The 22,135-nt window shown below is 48.4% G+C and overlaps 1 protein-coding gene across 1 annotated transcript in view; it reads right to left on the bottom strand.

Moving 5' to 3' along the window:
• The window catches only part of MARCHF6 (membrane associated ring-CH-type finger 6), a 2,224,824-nt gene that overhangs the window by 1,903,403 nt on the left and 299,286 nt on the right, over nucleotides 1-22,135 (bottom strand). Inside the window, exon 5 of the mRNA XM_069613753.1 lies at nucleotides 12,719-12,791. Coding sequence (XP_069469854.1) covers nucleotides 12,719-12,791 — 73 coding nt within the window. The remainder of the gene's footprint in view (nucleotides 1-12,718; nucleotides 12,792-22,135) is intronic.

The following is a 22,135-nucleotide window of genomic DNA, read 5'->3' as shown; positions in this document are numbered from 1 at the left end:
GCAAACCATGGGACATGGCCTCATGACTGTTTGGAAGCAGATGCGGCAGTGCCTGAAGGCAAAGCGGCAACTGCCTGAGCGGATCTGGCACCACGATTTCCCCATCCACAACGGGTACCTTTCCGCTTGCCCCTTTGACTGGCGGCCCCTCTCTTACTACCAAAGGAGGAGTAGTAACGGAAGGAACCTCCCCTCCACTTCTGTCCCCTGGGACGAAATGGCGTAGGTTGACGCACCGCGGCGCTCAAAGACTTCGCCCCAGCTTTTGAGGTCTGCAACCTCTCAAGGGTCTCGTCAGCCTTGCTGCCAAATAAATGTGTGCCATGAAATGGCATGTTGAGAAGACGGACCTGCACAGCCGGAGCAAACCCAGACTTCCGCAACCACGCAAATCTGCGTATCACGGTACTCGCAGCCATGGATCGGCTAACACTGTCGGCCGTATCCAAACCCGACTTAAGGCATTCCCACATGGCATCCTTGCCGTCTTTCACGAGATCAAGGAAACCATCCCTTTCTTCCCCCTCGGGAATATGCTCTGCCGTCAAGAAAACACAATTCCACAGAGTTTGTGAAAACCTTGCCAAGGCACACGTGGAGTTGGCCGATTTCAAGGCCATGCTCACAGTAGAAAATACCTTCCGGGCCCAATCATCGAAGCACTTGTCGTCCCTTTACGGAGGGGTCGCTAACAGAAGGGCGGTATTTCTTAGTCTGATTTGTATTCACAGCCGGAAGAGATTTCCGGGGACTGCCAAGCAGCTGCCACCCTTTTCTGCAAGGTAGAATGAAATGGCAAAACAGGGTCAGAGGATAGATCTTGATCCCAGATGTCCGTCAGATCATCCTGCACAAAGTCTTCCGGAGGACTAGACCAGCCCAGATACTCCAGGTTCAGGTCTACCAAACTCCACTTCCGGGGAAGTGTCCAGTCAACTTGCATCATGGAGGGTCTGCCTCAACTCCTCCAACTGACTGTCCCCAGAAAATGTTTTCTTTTCTTTTTTTTTTATTTATTGTTTATGGTTACAAATGTAACCTTTCACAAACACACAAAATATGTAAACTGTTTGATAAAATCCAAAGCTTAAAAGAAAATACATCCAAAGCAAATAACCTACAGTTCTCAAAGAAACAACAGAAAAAGAGAGACAATGGGATTTGGAGAAGAAAAGGAACAAAAACAAGAATTAAATAAAAAGAGAAAGGCAAACTTCCTCAAGAGGTCAGTTGACCACGATTTAACCTTTTCAGCGGGCAACATAATGAAGTCCAGACCCTCAAGCAGTCTTTTGGCAAAGATTTTACAGTTCTATCTTGCAGTCCTCCAGCATCTTAACCACTGCAATCCTCTTTTGTTGGGATTGACCATCAATCAGACTTTCCCAGATATGGTCGTACCCCCAATATGTTGAATCAGAAATGAACCTGCTGAAGAACCGTTTCCTGGAACTTCTCGTGCCCTCACACTCCAACATCAGATATTTGATAGATTGATTTTGTGGGTTGGCACAGATCTGACACAGATTCAAGGCTCGGCCCCCAGACCTCCTCGCTAGGATTTCCCCTGTATGTAAGATGTTCAATCGTAGTCTCATAAATGTATTTCTTAGTCTCCAATCTCGAAACTTAATTAGATATTTACTGAGGAAGCCCAATTTTCTTTCCGACATTTGGAGAGGATTCGGGTTGGGCCCTGATCTTATTTTTTCAAGTGTTTGGATCCAATCAGTTTCCTCCCACTTTTTTTTTAGCCTTTGTTGGGTTTTCCTTCAGCAGTTATGGGTCTATATCCGCTCACCCTAGCTGTTCCTTCACCAGCCGGTCTAACCTACCCAGATATTGAGAGCTGCCCACCTCCAGATGCTTTCTCATGTCTGCATATAGTGAATTGTCTTGGGTCATCGTAATACGATGATGCAGTAGTATCAATTTCCATCTCGCTTGAGATTTTAATGATCTGAGGCCCAGTTTGAATCTAAAGTTGTCCATCGATAAACTCATTGGTAAGCCTAGTGCATTCTTCCATAAAAAGACCTTCCCATTTTTGCCAAGACGTATCCCATAGTTGGGGTTTGGCTTCAAGACCATATAGTAGAACAGGGATGACTTTGGCCTGGTAGAACTGGAGGACTGGTATGATTGAAAATTTACCATATGTCCAGAGAATTCTTTTAATTTGTGCTGCTAGTGGTTTTATTTTTATATCAAGGTCTGACTCTGCCTTACATATTGCTGGGGTGGCATAGATCTTATACCCCAGATAAATCAGGTCCTCTACCCTTGTAATTACCTCCCCACCATTGACCATTTTGGGAAGATAATGTTTTTTGTTCTTTTGTCTAAAGACAATCACCCTTGATTTATTAGAATTTAGCGAAAGCCCATTTTCCACAGCATATTTTTGAATGCCATTGAGTAGACGTTGCAGGCCAATGGCCGTTTTATCCAGGACCACCACGTCATCGGCGTAAGCCAACCAGTGTATTTTATTTTCCTACTTATGGAGGGGCTAGCTAGTGTAAAGGGTGCTAGGAAGTCCCCCATATCAGCTGTATATAAATTGAAAAATAGGGGGGCCCCTGGACATCCCTGCCTCACCCCCCAGTTTACTCTCACTGGTTCTGACAGGTGGCCCTCAAACTAATCTCACTCCGATATCGTTTTCTTTATGGAATTCAATGAACATCGCCAAGAATCCCTCGGGAATACCTTTTGCTCTTAGCTTCAACCAGAGCCTACCTCTGTCCACTTGGTCGAAGGCCCTTGAAAAATCGACCCAGGCACCATATAGTTGTTCTCCCCCCTTTGCCTATGTTTTTCACTCAGGAGGTTTAGTATCATCCTATTCACTGCAGTTGAGAGCCCCCTCCTGAACCCTGTTTGGCACTTAGAAAGCATTCCAACTTTTTTTTTTCCCATGCTTCCAGTTCCCCCAGCAAGATTTTCATAAAAATCTTGCTGTCAATATCCAGAAGGGCAATGGGGTGGTAGTTTTTCGCGATCTCTCTATCGCCTCCCTTGCATATTGAGATAACTGTAGCGGTGCGCCATGATGTCGGGAGTGGTTTCTTTGCCAATATTTCCATAAAGTGCCAATTGAGCAATTTGGCCCATAGGGCCGGGTTTCCTTTCAATGCCTTGTAGGTCAGGCCGTTTGGGCCAGCCGCTTTCGAGGAGGAGGGCTTCATAATGCACTCTTTGATATCCGAGCTGTTGAAAAAATGTAATCATCAAGGTCACCAGGTTCCTCAACCTCAGACCTTTCCTCCTCATCAAAAATATTATCCAGAGGGGGTTGAAACTTAGGGCTGGGGACAGAAGAGAGCCTGGGGGCAAAAACCGGCCTCACCGACTTCGATGTAGCCTTCCTTGGAGGATCCATGATGTCTGGGTACTCCAGTGGCAAATTGAGAAAAAATTCCCAAAGGCGCCGAGAGAGCTGAAGGCTTCGACGTCGAGAGCGTTGACGAACTCGACGTCTGGATCGCCAAAGGCCTCAGCGTCGATACAGGTGCCGACGGCGCTGTGGGCTGATACGACGGCAAAGCGTCGATGTCCGAATCAGACGACACGGCGCCGAACGAGTCGACGCCGCCCCCGAGCCGTCAATAGGTTGCTGCGGTCTCATTGGGGACGAGGACCGAGATCTAGAGACACGTCTCTTACGACCTTTCACTTCCTTGTCAGTACGGGACCTCAACGGCTCCCGATGAGTGTCGCCTCGTGAACCCGAGCCCGAAGGCGCGCGAGCCACGGAACAAGTACCATCCTCCAAGGAGGACGGGGAAGGCGACCAGTGATGGCGCTTCCTTGAGGGCCAGGACGAGGAAGACTAGTTGCGGGAACCACTCCGTGACCGAGATCCCTGGGAATCCTTCCGACGCAGCGAGTCGCCCCTCGAGTTGTCAGTGGAAACCACCTTGGGCTTGGAAGTCCGGGACTTAACAGGCTTAGAGCCCCTACCTACCTGGAGCTTCCCCTTCCGCAAGGCCTTGGCAGTCAGCCACTGGCATTTTAAGCAGTTGTCGGTGTCGTGCGAATCGCCCAGGCACCACAAACAAATGCAGTGGGGGTCGGTGAGCGACATCTTAGACTTGCAGTCCCGGCAGGTCTTGGAAGCCGGACCGCAGAGTCGGAGGGGGTCGATGAGAAAGACATCTTAAATGAAGAAAACACACAAGGCGCGCCGAGTCTCTCGAAGTTAACACTTTCGCGGAAAAAAACGGAACTGGGGCTACGGGTGCTGTGCATCCTATTTATAACATCCTGTGACGTCGACCTCGACGGAAGACCTCGAGGGACATGGACCCGACGCCATCCACGCAGAACGCCCTCTGCGAAAATAAAAGTTGCCAAAGTGCACAGCTGTGGGCATTACATGTCAATGATGTGGAATGCTTTGGAGGACACAATCCATTCGAAGAGGTGTGACCGAAATGGTAACCAACTCTGATGCTACCTTGATCGAACAAGTTACTCTCTTACCTGGTAACGTTCTTTCGATGGGATGGTCCGACGACGTATTCCATATCTATGACAGTAATCGCCACAGCTGTGCTGCTTCAGAAAATCTTTCAGCGTCTGCATCCTGCGTCGATGACGTCGATACGCCGTCCTCGAGGACCTCCTCCGACGGCCGACGTCACCGGATGTTATAAGTAGGACGCATGACGCCCGTAGCCTCAGTTGTCGTTTTTTTCCCCAGAACGTGTAGCACCAATCTTCTGCCAGTAACCACAGAAAGCCTTGCGGAAACGTAAGCTGCAATCGCTTAAGAAATTCTGTAGCGGGGTAGGCAGGGAGGGAGCGATATGGAATACGTCGCCGGACCATCCCATCGAAAGAACGTTACCAAGTAAGAGTAACTTGTTCTTCGAGGGGATTGGGTCCTCCGACGTATTCCATATCTATGACAGACTCCCAAAGCAGTACCAACGTAAGGAGGTGGGAAAATAATTTAAAATATACAAATTTAGAAGGCCCAATCAAATTGCAGAGTAAAGGACCGCCTTGCCAAAGGCCAGGTCCTGCCCCCGGATAGAATCGAGGGAGTAGTGACGTACAAAAGTATGGACCGAAGCACAGGTGGCTGCATCACAGATGTTACGAATAGGAACACCCCTCTACAGGGTAGTAGAGGCAGACATACCCCTGGTAGAATGGGCCCGTAAGCCTACCGGAGGGTCCTTACCCGCCAAGCGGTAACATTCGGAAATTGCAAAGATGTTCCATCGACACAAAGTCTGCTTAGTAACAGCTTGTCCCAAACGCCTTCCAGCGTAACCAATAAAGAGTTGATTGTCCACTCTGACCCGGGACATGCGTGAAATGTAGAAGCTTAAAGCTCTCCTAGGATCCAGCCTATGGAGCCTCTCCTCTTCCGTACCAGGATGTGGAGGAGGATAAAATGCCGGAAGAATAACCATCTGGATTAAATGAAATTCTGACACCACCTTCGGAAGAAAGGAAGGACGAACTCTAAGGACAACCCTGTCCTTATGAAACACAGTGAAGGGTGGTTTAACTGAAAGTGCCTGTAACTAACTCACTCTGCGAATGGGAGTGACAGCAACTAAAAACACAGTTTTAAGGGTTAAGAGTCTCAAAGGACAAGAATGCAAAGACTCAAAGGGAGCACCCATTAGAAACTTGAGAACAAGGTTCAGATCCCAACCGGGCACCTGGAAAGGTGACGGAGGGAACACATTAGTGAACCCTTTCAGAAACTGAGAAATTAAAGGGATTTTAAACTAAGAACACTCCTCAGACGAGCGCTTAAACATAGACAGCGCCGCCAGGTAACCTTTAATGGTACCATTTGCAGGCCCTTGTGGGCCAAAGATGGCAAAAAAGACAGAACGACAGGAATGTCACATGAAAAAGGGTCCACATTCTGAACCCTGCACCAGTCGCAGAACTTTCTCCAACGGCAACGGTACAGGGACTTTGTTGCCAGCCGTCTGGCCGAAAGCAACACCTCCATCACGTCTTCAGGGAGGTCCCAATCCTTATATCTCAACCTTTCAGAAGCCAAACGTGAAGGTTGAGGGCTCTGACCTCTGGATGGAGAACCTGACCCCCCCTCCCGTGAGAGCAGATCATCTCGGTAGGGAAGACAACGTGGAGGGCAGATGGACAAGTCCAGAAGGTCCAGGTACCACGTCCTCCGGGCCCATGCCGGAGCAATGAGGATCATCCGGGACCCGAACCTCCGCAGCACTTGCGGAATGACGGGGACTGGAGGAAACGCGTATACTCCACCACAAACGCGTCCCCTAAGGCTCCTCTTGGAGGAAATTCCTGTGAGCAGAACCTTTCGCACTTCCGGTTGACACTGGAGGCGAAGAGATCCACGTGAGGGGTTCCTCAAAGGGCGAAGGTCTCCAGGAGAATCTCCTGAGCCAGCTCCCACTCGTGAGAGATCATGCTCTGCCTGCTCAGAGCGTCCACAGTGTCGTTTTAGTCTCCGGCCAGATGAACTGCCGAGATCGAAATTTCCTGCTGGATGGCCCAGAGTTGCATCGCCTCCCTGCACAGAGGAAGTGACCCTGCCCCCCCCCCCCTTTTTGTTGAGGTAGTGCATGGCCACCGTGTTGTCCGTCAGAATCAGGACATTCTTTCCTCGCACAGTCGGAAGAAAAGCCTTCAGGGCAAGCCTGACGGCCCTCAACTCCAACAGATTGATATGGAGTTTGGACTCCGACGGAGACCAACGACTGCTGACTGTCAACTCATTGGCATGAACTCCCAATCCCGTGAGGGATGCGTCCGTCACGATCGTCACCTCCGGCCAGGGTAGCCAAAATGGAGCCCCCTCTCATCAGATTGCCTTTGTCGGCCCACCATAGAAGATCCTGGGCGACCGAGGGCGGCACCTGAACGGGGTCCGACATCCCGCCGGAGGACTGTGACCACTGGAGCTTGAGAGCCCATTGCAGAGATCTCATCCGCAACCTGGCCTCTGGCACCAAAAGAATGCAGGATGACATGAAGCCGAGCAACCTCAAGAACTCGAACGCTGGGAGACTCTGGGCATGTTGAAACTTGTGCACCATCTGCTGAATTTGGTGAGCCCTCACCTGGGGAGGAAAACACTGCACCACGGACGTGTCGAGCACTGCTCCGATGTACTGGAGCCGCTGAGTTGGCGTCAAGTGGGTTTTCTTTAAGTTGAGGGAGAAGCCCAGCTTGTGAAGGGAGTGGCAGGTGACGGACAGATGATCCAGGACTTGCTCGGGAGAGCGCGTCCTGATCAACCAATCGTCCAGGTAGGAGTAGACGTGAATCCCCCCGTTTCCTGAGATACGCTGCCACCACCACCATGAGCTTTGTGAAAACCCTCGGGCGGAGGTAAATCCGAACGGCAGGACCCGAAACTGAAAGTGCGAGTCACCAACCGCGAACCTCAGGTACTTCTTGTGCTTGGGATGGATCGGCACATGAAAATAAGCGTCCTTGAGGTCGAGAGACACCAACCAGTCCTAAAGTTGAAGGGCCTGGAGGACTTGAGAGAGAGTAACCATCTTTTAAACCTTCCTGAGGAGTTTGTTCAAACCGCGCAAGTCCATGATGGGTCTCAATCCCCCGTCTTTCTTCGAAATCAAAAAATAAGGGGAATACCATAATTTGTTCCTCTCCGCTAGAGGAACCAGCTCTATGGCGCCTTTCTCCAGCAGGGATTGAATTTCCTGCGCAAGGAGCGGATCCAGACTCTTCAAAGAGAGATTCCCTGGTGGATTGTCGTATGGCCTCTGCCGGAAAGGAAGACAGTAGCCGTGGGCTATGATCTCCAGAACCCACATATCTGAAGTAATGGCACGCCATTCTACAAGATGCTGCGCCAGCCTTCCCCCAACCGGCGAAGCATGGGCCTCATGACTGAGCAGAAGCGGCTGCGGCGTTGCCTGAGGGCAAACAGGCAACTGCTTGGGCGGCCTTGGCACCTCGAATACCTTGTTTTCCACCTCTGACACTCCTACGGTTGCCCCTTTGACTTGCAGCTCCTCTCGCTTTACAAAAGGATGAGTAATAACGAAAAAAACCTCCCCTCCATTGCTGTCCCCTAGGACGAAAAGGCAGAGGTTGGCGGACTGCAGCGCCCAACGACCTCGCTGCAGCTTTGGAGGTCTGCAACCTCTCAAGGCTCTCATCAGCCTTACTGCCAAAAATATGTTCACCATCAAAGGGCATGTTGAGGAGCGTGGCTTGCACATCAGGAGCAAACCCCAACTTACTCAACCACGCAAACCTGCGTATTACGGTGCTCGCCGCCATGGACCCGCTGACACAGTCTGCCATGTCCAAACCCGACTGAACGGACTCACACATGGCATCCTTGCGATCCTGAATAATAGCAAGAAAACCATCCCGTTCGTCCACTTCGGGAATATGTTCAGCCGCTAAGGAAACAGTTCCACAGAGCGTGCGTGAAACGTGACAAGGCACATACAGAGTTGGCCGCCTGAAGAGCCATACCCCCCTGAAGAAAACACTTTCTTCGCCCGGCCATCAAAACGCTTGACGTCCTTATCAGGAGGGATGGTAGGATACGACGCCTGCTTTGCTGGGGCCGTAGCCGCCTGCACCACCAAACTCTCTGGAGTGGGCTGCGTGGTCAAGTAGCAGCGGTCACTACTGGCTGGGCGGTATTTTCACGGCAAAAACTTGCCCACTGCCGGGAGACTCTCCAGAGCAGTCCAAGCCGCTGCCACCCTTCTTTGCAGAGCCATATGGAAGGCAGCACCGGGTCAGTGGGTGGACCTTGGTCGAGGATATCCGTCAGGTCATCCTGCACAAAATCAACTGGGGGCGTCGACCACCCCAAGTAGTCCGTGACCCTTGACATAAGGCGCTAGTACGATGACTCGGCATGGGTGCCAGGCTCAGGCCTACATAACTCCCCCCTCCGGAGAGGTGTCCAGAACACTGGCGTCATGCAGTGACTGATGCAGGTCCTCAATCTGGCTATGACCAGAAAGAATCTCATCTGGTACCGTGTCAGGAACCAATCCATCTTCAGAACCCTCTTCCACCTCGGAAATATACTCCATAGGCTGGAAAGTGGGCATTGAATAAGGGAGAAAGACATGTTTTGCCTTGGCCAGAGCCTTTCTAGGGGGTTCCCCCGTGCAACGGGGTATCTCTGACACCACAGCCTCGAAAGGCGTTGAGGGCGTCGACGGAATCGGCGTTGAGCGTGGCGCCGACAGCATCGACGGCCTCGACACAGGCCTCGAGGCCAGAGCCCCGAGCGCGTCTCTCGACAGCCTAGGCGTCGATGACTTCGACGACTTCCTCAGAGGCGGGGCCTCGAGAGAGTCCGTCGACGACCTCGGCGCCACAGGTGTCGATGTCTTCTTCGAAGACTTCACAGGTTCACGCGGTCTCGAGGGCATCGAGGACCGGGACCTGGAATGAGGCTGACTAGAACGATTCCCCTTGTCCGAGCGGGACCTCTCCCGCGAATCGTGCCGACCACCCGAGCCCGAAGGCGTAAGAGCGGTGTCTCTAGTACAGTCATGGCCGACACCTCTCAGAGGCCCGGACGGATTCAAGAATCGCTAACATTCCTCCGGAGAGGAATGCTTGGTGGGATAAGAAACCCGCCGACGGGCGGAGTCCTCGGATTAGGACGGGGAAGGCAACCGATGACGGCGCTTCCGGGAGTGCCTCGAAGAGGCAGAGGAGGGGCGGCACCCACTCCCGGACGAAGACGCCATAGGACTTACGACTACGATGCGGAGAGTCGCCCCTCGAATCGTCCGTAGAAAGCCCAGTGGACCTCGCCTTACGGAGCTTGCACATCTTACCGACCGACAGCTTCTTCTTACGTTCCCGCAAGGCCTTGGACGTAAGCGACTGGCAGTCGACACAATCATCCACGTCCACGGCACCAGAGGCAGGCGTCGTGCGAGTCCGTCACCGACATCTTGGACCCGCAGTCCCCACACTTCTTGAAGCCAAGAGGAAGATATCCCGATAGTTTACTTCACAAAACGAACAGGTTTGAAGAACCGAAAGAACGAAAGAACAGAAACTCCAAAGAGTCGAGGTGCGCCGAGATCTCCGAAGCGAACACATTCGCGGAAAAAACTGAACTGAGGCTACGGGCGTCGTGCGTCCTACTTATAACATCCAGTGACGTTGGTGACGTCGGCCGTCGGAGGAGGTCCTCGAGGACGGCATATCGATGTCATCAACGCAGGACGCAGAAAGATTCTCCAAAGCAGCACAGCTGTGGTGATTACGGTCTTAGATATGGAATACGTCGAAGGACCCAATCCCCTCGAAACAATGATTACTGATACACAGAAACTTCCAGGAGTTCCTTTGGCGTTTGTGATTAATGTATACTTCAACCCATTGAGCGCATCTCATGAGGAGACTTTGAATGAAATCGAAGACATCTTGGTTAGTTGGTCAACCGTCGATCCAAAAGTAGGTGTAGTGATAGCCTACCGTGCTCTATGGGAGTAAACTGATGAACATCTCGAATAGGAAGTTCTTTGATGTGCTAGAAGGCAACATTTTAAAACTGGTGTTGGGGATTCCAGTTTCAGTTCCTACAAGTGCAATTGTCCTCGAACTGGGCTTTTTCGGCGGTGGTTCGGTAGGCCGCGATGCACCTGACGCCAGAGTGCAGCCATCCCTTGATGGTTTTGTGTAGGAGCGGCCATTGGGTATATGTTTAGGAGTCGGCGTGCGTGTGCGTCAGTGCCAGAGGCTTTCCCCATAGCAGCGTGCTGCAACTGCCTTTCGAGGCTGGGGACTGACACGTGGGAGCCTGATGGTTCCCTCTTGGTGTCTTGGGGCTCCAAACCGGAGCCTCGAATGCACGGTCCTTCCTGAGCCAACTCAAAGACTGACAACGGTTACCGACTGCCATCATGGCACGTGCCGCCCACCATTTTGTTCAACGCTCTAAGTATTTTGAGCCTAGAGCGCTTACAGGATGCAAAATGTGTCTCCTGGTGATCGCGGGGAAGGCAGTGGTTGCACACTATGGGTATCCTTCCATGGGGACTTTGTTACACTTTAGACAGAATTTAAATTGAGTACACTCCATGGTGGAAAGAGAAATTAAGGACAGCAAGACAAGAGCAGTAGAAGCATGGAATGGAGGTAGTCATTCTCTATAAGAAAAAGATCAATCCCCTACTCTCCATACTGCTCGGCCGAAGCCTGTTGCCGGAACGATCATCTGTTTTGGTCTTCGAGAGGTCTTCTGTTGAGATGTAGCATCGAGCGATAATGGTTAAAGTAGTATTAAAGAACTATTAACTCAAAAGTAGTGTAGCTACAGGACTCTGCGAGAAACAATTAACCACAATAGCGGAAAGAAATAATCAGAGGGACCTCGACACACGAGGGATCATGGGTACAGTCAAAGTCATGCTAGGGACAGAATTACAAACACACCCAGTCAACGTCCCTTTTCGAACTTGGAAAACGTCATGTGCAATATTCTACAGCTACCATTAGATGTCGGCCTATGCAAAGCATGCGATTCTAAGCAGATCCACAAGCCTCAGAAATATGTTTTATATTTAGAATGTTGTGCGATAATTTGACCTGTTTCATTCATTTTTATAGTGTGTTTTGGGCCTACAATAAATACAGTATGTGTGTACTGTCTAACTGTAATCATTGTATATTTCACTGTGTGGAATCACTGTGGACACCTGACCACACAACTCTCCTGAGACTTAGCCTTGACCATTCAACACACTTATCTTGATTGATTTGGCTAAACTTCCAGAGTTCCCCTGTTCACTATAACTAGGGTGGCCTCCTAAAATCTGACCACCAGGCCAGATTTGAGAAATTTCATCTTAACAATAGGAAAATATTACAACTGTAAAAAGAGATGAAGAGGATAGGCTCTGACAAAAAGAAATTCTGTTATGAATACATTTTAAGAGTTCAGGGCTGTTTTCACAACAAGGTGAAAATTGTAAAGCAATTAAAGCAGGATGCATGGCATGCTGGGGAGATACTTAACGAGCAGGTACTCATCTCAAAAAGGTACACAACCCTCATTTTATACCCCACTGACACCAATTTACATTTCTGCATACAAGTATGCATGTAACAGTCTCAGGACAATCTGCACATCGAATATCATGTTACTGATATTTCACGGTTTTCATCTGTTTGACTATGCCTGGCATGTTTTAGAATTTGTCACTACTGATATGCATTACTAAATAAAAGAACTTACTATGCCTTTCGGCACAACACCATAAGACTACTATCCCATACGCCTTAGGGCACTCAATCATTCTATACTATTGAATCCAGGGGAAGACTCCTGGCCTCCCTCCACTCCCTACCACCCCACTTTCATTCTCCATATATCTGTTCTCAATCGGCGTTCGGCTAAATGTGAACTTACTGTACATTTTCCACCATGTTTGGACTTTCACCTTCTCCACCCCCAAACGCATTAAATGGGTCTATCCCAGCAAGCATATCCGTGGTTGTGCACTGAATGCACTGGCTGTGGAAAAGTGCAAATACTCTCTCCAGGCCCAGTCCTTCCCTTCATTTGTGAAAATGCTTTTGGGAGTTACAAAACATACCACAATTAATATTTTAAAATTTTTCTGTCATACTCTGCTTAGAGGTTTCGATGAAGTGTATTTACTAGTGTCTCAATTGCTTACCTTCACAAGTCACAAAAACGTAATACAGTAAAATGTAAATGCATACTTACGTTGACAGCATATCTAAAGGCAGTGTTAATAACGAGCTCACGGAGCCAGTAAACAAGCACTTGTAGATACGACCTACACACACAAAAAAAGAAGAAAAGTCTCTAAACTCACAGTATGGAAAACATCATCCAACAACATTTTGGATAAATTTAAAGACGAACACCTTTTCAAGATCTAAACAGGATATTCACTAAATTCCAATGAAATAACCACTATGCTTCTTACACTAATCTTCAAAGACACAAAGGGCAAAATTGTAACCGTGGGATGTTAATTGCATTCTCCATTTCCTGTTTTCACATTTACATGTTCTAACTTTTAATCTTCAGGTTAGAGTCGGGTTTAATCGGGCCACAGCAAGGGTTGGCAGGGATGCGTTCGTATTGCACAACTGACCGGGCCTCAGTAAAGTCATCAATATGGCTTCCTGAGTCCAGTGATACTTCATAAGCTTTTTCTCCTTTTCAGTCCACAGAATAGATCAATATGTTCCAGAATGTAATGCTATGGTGGTACACAAATGGCTATATGACTAATATAGAATAACGACACCCATGTAGAAGGTTCTACAAGATCCATCAACTGTCTGGGCATTCCCGAAGCAGACATTTACATTTCTAAGAACAATTGGCCTCTTTTTGATTTCAGACCATCTACTGACTGCATACGATTTGGCTCGAGGATACCGCTGCAGTGAATCAGGTGTCTATTAATATTTGCAACAGCATTTACCGCAAGATTCTGTCCAGGAAACCATCAAACAAACACTGCCATTATCTAGAAACTGACCTTTAACCTGGTCTAAATCCCTTAGATATTTTAATAGCTCCTGGTTTTTGTGTGGTCTTTGAAGAAGTTTAGACCATACTTATATGGATCTACTTTTGTAATTCAAACAGACCACCAACCCTTGAGATGGTTAATGCAGATAAAGGGGGAACATCCTAAATTGTTAAGATGGTCTATCAGCCTTCAGGGGTTTGATTTTACGATAGAACACAGGTCAGGGTGTAATCACCAAAATGCTGATGGTCTCTCCAGAAAGTATGACCGACTGGAGTAAGGAGATTCATCCAGAGGTGGATTAAATCCTCCTGTCCATTAGTCTGGGGGGACGAGTGTTAGGGAGAATTCTCAGAAATGTGCTAATTCCTCTCTACCTTAGAGACCCCTGGCACTTTTGCTGGACTCTAGGACTTTAACTTTTAACTTGGAGAGAGCGAGACCCTTTTTCCAACTCTCTCATGTATTTTTCTGCGATTTGAATGTGCTCCTTTTGGTTTTTGGAGTCTGACAAACCCCATAGGCATCATTTCTACATTGTGTCACAAAGCACCTTCAGTGCAGTGGCACAGGGAAGGCTAAGATTTCCCAAAGGTTTAAATACCTTCTCTTGGTGAAACTACGGTTTCCACCAGCATGGGTCTGGCATGGATTCACATGCTCATGAATATTCCCCGTCGTCAGGCTGGGAAACCTCGGTAAAAGAACAATCAGTTTCGTTTCTGAACTGTCTTTCTCCTAGTAACCAATCACTGGTCTCTGAGTCATACTGCCCCCAGCCAATGACTCCCCTCTACCTAAACCCCTCCTCTAGCAGCCATCTTCAGATTTGGTAGCACGGAAAGTGGCAGTAGGACCAAGAGAAGAGCCGCAGAGAGGTAGGCGGGAGGGTTCGCATGTGAATCCATGCCATACTGATGCTGGAGAACAACAGTTCCAGGTAAGTAACTTGTTACTTCTCCAGCATGGGGGGTCTGACATGGATTCACATGCTCATGAATAAAAGAATACATAGCAGTACACACATGCACAACCACGTGAGGTGGCAAGGCTCAACATTAAGCATTACAACAACTCAACATTAAGCATCTCTTACCTCCTCACCAGGCTCACCTTGAAGTGAACAGGTTGCGCAGCACTGCTTGGCTGACTCTGGACTCCTCCCTGGAATCCCGGTTGACGCAGTAGAATCTCGCGATGGTGTGCATCAACCTCCACGCAACCAGCCCTGCAGATGTCCAGCAGGGGCAAACCAGACAGGAACGCCATAGTTGTAGCGATCTCTCTTATCGAATGGGCTCTCGGACGGCCAGGCAACGGTCAATTTGCCAACCAGTGACAGTGTGTGATGCAGCCGGACAGCCATGTGAAAATGGAGGCCTTGGAGAGGGCCTTCCCCTGGTACACAGGGCCAAAGTTCACAAACCGCTACGACGTCTTCCGAAAACTCTTCGTGCTGTCCAAGTAGAACTTCAGCACTCTAGCCACATCCAGCGAGTGCAAAGTTCTCTCAGCCGGCGACGAAGGTGACGGGAAGAAAACCGGTAACACCAAGGGCTCGTTGAGATGGACGCCCGACGGCACCTTGGGCATGAAGGAGGGGTGCTTCCTTAGCACGACCTTCGTTGCGTGGAAAGTCAAGTATGGAGGCTTACAGGAGAAGGCCTGAATCTCTCCCACTCGTCGTGCAGAGGTGATGGCCACCAGGAACGCTGTCTTCCACGACAAGAATTTCAGGGGTGCCGAATACAGAGGCTCGAACGGAGGACCCATGAGCCTAGTCAGCCCCACATTGAGCTCCCACGCCGGGGCCGCAGCCTTCACCGGTGGGAACGAGTGGAAAAATCCTTTCATGAACTCCTTAACCAGGCGATGCGACCACAGCAACGATCGCCCCAGAGTTCTGGTGTAGCAGCCGCCAGATGGATCTGGCCAGCCGCGCCTTGGCCAGCGACAGCAAGTACGGCAGCACTTGAGGGGCCGTAATCCGTAGAGGGTTTATCTTCTGTGCACGGCACCAGATGGTGAACCTCTTCGATTTATGTCTGTAGCACTTAAGAGTCGAAGACGCCCTGGTCTTGGCAAGCACCTCCTTGCAGTCTGCCGGGATCTCGTATCCACCAAACTCTAGTGCTGCAGGAGCCAGGGCTGCAGGTTCAGCGACGATGGGTCGTGGTGCAGGATCGCGCCTCCTTCCCTGGCGACAAGATCTGCGTCTGCCGGAAGCTTGACTGGAAGGGATGCTGACAAGCCCAGATGGTCCGGGTACCATATCTGCCTTGGCCACGCCGGTGCGACGAGGATCATCTTGCACCGGGACCGTCTGAGTTGATTGATGAGTCGTAGGAGCAACGGCAACGCATAGAGAAACAGGCCGTCCCAGGGGAATGAGAACACATCCATCATGCTCCTTGGCTGGGGAAACCTACTGGCGAACCTCCGGCACTTGTTCTTCGCTGTCGCAAACCAATCGATCTCGGGATTGCCCCATGGTCGAAACAGTAGGTCCACCTGATCCTGCCGTAGTGCCCACTTGTGGCAAGAGCGCAGCTCCCTGCTGAGTGAGTCGGCTAAGGTGTTCTTCACTCCTGCCAGATGAAAGGGTACCAGGAAACTTCCTTTGAGCAACGGCCCAGTGCCATAGGTCTTGCGCTTCCTTGGAGAGCGCAGAGGATCTGGTGCCCCCTTGTTTCCGAATGTAGAACATCGTTGTGATGTTGTCGGTGAAGACTTGCACCACCTTGCCCTTGAGGGACGGAAGGAGTGACTTGAGGGCCCATAACACGGCCCAGAGCTCCAGGACATTGATTTGCAACGACTTCTCCTCCGGGAGCCAAAGGCCTCTTGCATGGAGATTTCCGGTGTGCGTGCCCAATCCCTCCAGGGAGGCGTCCATTGTCGCCGTCTTCTGATGTGCCGGGGTCTGTAAGTCTGTGCCCGCCGCTAGATGCGCGCTGACCCCCCACCATAGAATCGCCCGACGGAATATCTCGTTGAGGGCGATCCTGTCCTTGAACCTTCCCTACGCCTGCATCCAACGGGCGTCGAGGAACGCCTGCAGCGGTCGCATCCGCAGTCTCCACAGCCGAACGAGGTAGATGCATGACGACATTATGCCGAGCAGGGACTTGATGGACCTCACCCTGGCAACCTTCATGGCCAACAACCGTTGTACCTTGTACCCGATGACTCGAAAGTCCAACGACTTTCTTATAAGTGTTAACAGGTCAGCCGATGGACGACCTTTCTGTCTCTTAATTGCTGGATTAATGGTTATTTCAAACTCATCTGAGATTGGGCAAAAATCCAGCCATGTTTCCTGTAAACACAAGATATCCAAGGAGTGTTAGGGAGAATTCTTATAAATGTGCTAATTCCCTACACCTTAGAGACGCCCAGCAACTTTTCTGGATTTTGAGGACTTGATTTTTTTTACCTGGAAAGAGTGTGCGCCTTTTGTCCCACTCTTTCCTGTATTTTGATGTGTGTTTTACTCTTGTGTTCTTTGATTATGGAGTTTTAGATAACTCCATAGGCATCATCTTTTCATGTGTGTTACACAGCACCCTCAGTGCAGTGACACAGGGATGTCTTTTTAGACTTCCAAAAGGTTTAAATACCTTCTCTGGGATAAACTACTGTTTCCCAGAGAATGTAAGGTCAAATTGACTTTACTAGTCTTTTTAAATTCCTAGACTCAGCACACACTATCATACAATAGAGTGCTGGAGGGGTTACCTAGTATCCCGTGTCTAGAAACTCATGTAGCAGTCAAACGCTACCCTTTCCTATCGAAATGGCTGGTGGCAGTGGTTTTACAAAGAACTACCATGATTTTTCCCGATCGTGAACACCGGTAGCTAAAAATCGCGGGAGCCATGTTTTTCAAGACGGCGCCTTAAGCCCCTTTGTTTAAACAGGTCCCGGTCTTCTTTTTTCGACGTTTCTTTTTGGATAGGTCCTTCTAGCGTTTGTCTCTGCTCGCCAAACCAGGTTTGGTAGCTTCATTCTTACGCCTTTTGCGGGCTTCAGGACTGAAGACCGCCTCTGGTGCCAGAGTGTCTGGGGTGGGCAGGAAGTGAGGGAGGTGCCCGAAACTCCCTGTGCTTAGTCTCCTAGGAGACCCAAATGCACTCTGGCGTGATTGGGTGGCTCAATGTCCGGCAAGGACAGCCACCCTGCTGGGTGAGTGACAGCTAGGCTGGAATTAAAGGGAGAAAACTGTTTAAAGGCGAGTCTCTTGGACAGGAAAGCAGAGACGACCACTGGAACGAAAGAACCGAAGACGAGCTGGAAGAGGGCTGCTGCTGCAACTCCTGGATTGTTGGTTTCCCTGGTGAAGCCCTGCTGCAGCTCCGAATTGCCAAGTTCATCTCGACAGAAAAGCCCCTTCAAGGACTACTTCTTTCTTTGAGTAGGTGGGACCAATCAACTTGTAAGCCACCTGGATACCATTCTCGGAGATAGTTAGGTTTAACCATGAGGAAGGATACCAGCTTGTGTGCTTGACTACAGTTACTCGAACCGAAGATCTTCCATTTGCCAGCTTGTTTGACCAGTCCCTGTGCAGTGCAGGAGTCCCCCGACGTCCTCCCTCTTGTCCCCACGACTGAAGCTCGGGAACAGTGAGATCTGCAGGAAATGCCAGGAACCAACGTCTTCAGCTGCATCTTTTCTTCATATTAAGGTACTGTACCAACCTGATTGAGAGAACTTACCTCTCTGGTGAAAGTTCGTGAAGCTTTTCCCAACTTACAGGCCTAATCAGCTTGTGACCCAACATAGGATTCTTTTTCGTACAAACTACTTCTGAGAACTTTGCCAAAGACTTTACTGTTTACTACAAGAACTGACCTTTACTATCCCAGACACTAGTCCATTGACTTTGGCCTAGGCCTATTGAACTGAATCAAGTCCTCTAGTGAACTAAAACTATTTGCACTGCCTAAGAAAGTATTTGTGATCTATTTTATTAACGTGTGCCTTTGTACTCCTATTTAAAGTGACTGAAATGACATTTTGCTCCCATTTCAAGGGAGCCTAATTTACTCAGAAACGTATTGGTTTGGTACTGAAGTGTGTTTGTGTATGATATTAAGTTGCCTCCTTCTAGTGAATGTTTTCTAAATGACTAATAAATTAATAAGTATTTTACCAAGAAACCTTGAGTATAAGTGTCTACTTGAACAACTGTGATTGTCCTCTGTGTAACATCTTTTGCTGCTCACATTCCCTCTTCAGATAAGCCTGGCTGCTCAGCTCACTACCAAAAATTGTGTAGTACAGACTTATACCAAAGGTTGGTTTTGCTTACACCTGTAGTCCAAATTGTATGTGGTGATCCCAGAGGGTACTGCATGCAATTCTGCATAACAAGGAGTCACGCCATTCTTCTGTATCCTTGAATAAATGGGTAAATCCCCTAGTATTCCATGAACCAATGCTACAGGTGGCTTCTTCTTTAACCTTGTGGCATTAGCTGTGGTTATACCCACTTAATGTCTCAGCCAACCAATTCCAATTATCCACTTTTGTCCTTTTGTTTTGCCCGTTGCTCAGACTTGAGACAGCCCTCATGCACTTATGCACTTATTATCAGGTTTAAAGGTAATTTCAATTCTCTCACCAACTTGTTCTTCTTGTAGAGGATCATCATTCATATTGTATGCTACCCTGTCTGTTGTTGTCACACAGATGTTCATACGCAATTGCTGTTTTGAATTCAAGGTGTTTTTCTTTTATCTTGTGTTTTTGAGGTGGGACCGGCACGGTTATTGGACTATGATTTCTCAGTAGATTACTGTTATTTAGGTCTACACGACTTGCAAAAATGTCGAAGCCTAGGGCTAATAGCACCGATACAGCATTCAAAAGGAGGTCACAAATAATTTGGGAGTCTATATGGAGTCTCACAAGATCACTTTGGGGTTCATTTATAAATTCCACGGTTTTAATGTCGGTGGACTCAATTGTTCTCAAAGAGGAAACACGAAGAAGTCGTAGCACATTACAGACCATCCAGCTTATTGCGATTTTGCGATTTGCAAAAAAAAAATCGCAAAATTTGCCATTTCCCGCAATTGCCGCTATAAATCATTAAATGAGCGCAAAAAAGACACGTTAGCTTAGTGTGTCTTTTTTCGCGCTCATTTAATGATTTAGAGCGAACACAGCTGGCTGCTGATTGCAGCAGCTTGAGGGTTAACACCTCGGCTCTGCGTTGCAGGCCCAGGATTGGGGGAGGGGCACGCAGGCCTGGGAGATGCACAGCATTTGGCTGTGACCCCAGGCACCTCCAAGGCTCATTGAGTGCCTGAGCTGACAGTTGGTGAAGCTAGCCAGGTAAGCACTGGCCTGTCCACTCATCTGCCCCCAACTCAGAGCACCCAAAGAGGCCACTGGACTGTTTTCATTCCCGGTGCTCAACAGGAAAGTAAATTACTTTCCTGTCGAGCGCCGGAAAAGAAAGCATAAACTTAATGCTTCCTGACGCTCGTCTACAATTGGTATCATGCAGCCCAGCCTCAAGGCTGGGCTGCATAATACCAATTGAAGACTCTCGTAGCTGTATTAATTTCAAATTGCTTTACAATTGGTATCATGGGCTGCATGATACCAATTGTAAAGCAATTTGAAAACGAATACAGCTACGAGCGTTTGTATCATGCAGCCCAGCCTTGAATCAAGGCTGGGCTGTATGACACCAATTACGCACATAATTGGGTGTTAAAATTTATGAAAGGCAAATGCCATTCGTCCTGTGCAATTTTGGTGGTTATGCAAAGCCAATTTAATGATATATGCACATTTCACCTTGATATGCTAATTTCTGATGACATCACATGCCATTGCATTTGTTAATGAGTTCCCTCCCCCACTTTAATTTGTAGGACTTGACCCCTGGTAGTGTTGTGATGTTTCATTTCTGTTTGTGGGTGTGTTTAGTCACCATGTGTGGGTGGCATAACCAAGGAATTATGACCACCCAAGAGAGTTCATTGTTTGGCTAGGTATTATGGGCTTGCAGTTACTGCCACTGCATTGCCCCTGTGTCTTGGCCTCATGGATTCCTTCCATGGAGAAGTGTAGAGTTGTTCCCCCTCTCTCCTGGGGTCATAGGACAAGCGAAAAGCAAACCTATGGGCTTCAACCAGGGTTACAGTTTTGAATTCAAGCCTATCTGTTTATTTGCTTTCCACTTGTCTGCTGGAAGTAGTGGCACAGCACCATTTCCTTGGAGCTCATCAGGCTGTATCCCCCTTCCCCCACCACAATCCAAAATGTTAGGCTGTGGTGACTCGACCTGGCTGTCCTACAGAGCGCAGCCAGACAGAACACATTTTGTTCCTCACTAACAAAAGCCTTGCAATTACTTGGTTTTAGGCTAAAAAAGATGTTAAATGATATATTTTTCAACGTTAGAAAATGCCGCAAAAAACGCAGTTGGGTGCCGCAATTTTTTTCTTTTTTGTGCCGCAATATTTTCCATTTCATGCCGCAATTTTCTGGAGGGTCTGACATTATTTCGATTGAGAATTAGGCCATCATTAACAGATTGAATGCGCTAAAAAATAAATAAGTTGGTATTTTGAGGGCTTGAACTGAGCAGTTTCGAGCTTGCTTCGTTTTGCTGCTTTGCTCGAATTCTACCGTAACTCTTTTGGATCATCACTCCTTATGTGTCCTTCCATATTTCTTGCTAAATCCACCGCTAACCTTTTAAGTGGGTTTGCTCCATCTCTATCACACAGCCCCCCTACTGGAACAAACTTGGGGCCTCCAAATTTAACCAAGTGGTCTTATTTCAGGTCCCTTTGGCTGGTTTGCCACTAATCTTTGCCGTTTCTCATCTAAAGTGAGAAAACTTGAATCAGTTGTTTCCACAGTGGTCGCCTTTAGTGAGACAGACGGAGGAATTAATTGGCACCTTCTAGATTGTTTTTGATCTCTTATCTGAACTCCCGTCCTACCACTTGGACTTCGTTTTGTGAATTCTCCTCTTCATTTCGGTTCACTTCTTTCATCTGAGGTTCAGTGAAATCGAGGGGTTCTTCATCGTATGTTGACATATTTAGGAGCTCATTAATTATGTCAACCTCCTCGTGAGCCTTCTCCACCTCTTTTGCCGACAATGTAGGATCACTGGTTCAAAGGTTTTGCCTTTAGGACCCACTAATCGCGGAGTATATAGAACAATATTCACTGCCTTAATGTTTCTTAAAATTGTTCTTGAGTTGTTAAGATTTCCATTCTTTTTTCTCTGCTTTTCCATTCTTTTTAATTGTGGCAAGTTGCTCATCATTTTCTTTTTCACCTGAAATATGGAGAAGTTTTTGTTATTTCCTGTAGTTTTGTTGGTTTTAGGAGTTTGCGGATTGCCAATTATGCCAGCACCATTGGCAGATGTTGAAGGCTTAGGTGAGCTTAGTTCAAGATTGGCCTTCTCTACCGACACAGGACTTACAGTTATTGTCTGACCCGGTCTCATCTCCTTTTCCATTGTTTGTGCTTCATACAGTTCTTTTGCTAATTCCAGGTCGATGACAACTAGGTCAGTTTGCTGCATTGGAGTCTTTTTGCATTTACTATTCTCTTCACTTTTGGTAGGATCATTAGTCACTCTTTTGTCGGAT

Source organism: Ambystoma mexicanum, chromosome 5p (assembly GCF_040938575.1).
Source record: "Ambystoma mexicanum isolate Mex_15411 chromosome 5p, UKY_AmexF1_1, whole genome shotgun sequence".
NCBI lineage: Eukaryota > Metazoa > Chordata > Amphibia > Caudata > Ambystomatidae > Ambystoma > Ambystoma mexicanum.
This window is presented reverse-complemented; position numbering and strand designations above follow the sequence as displayed.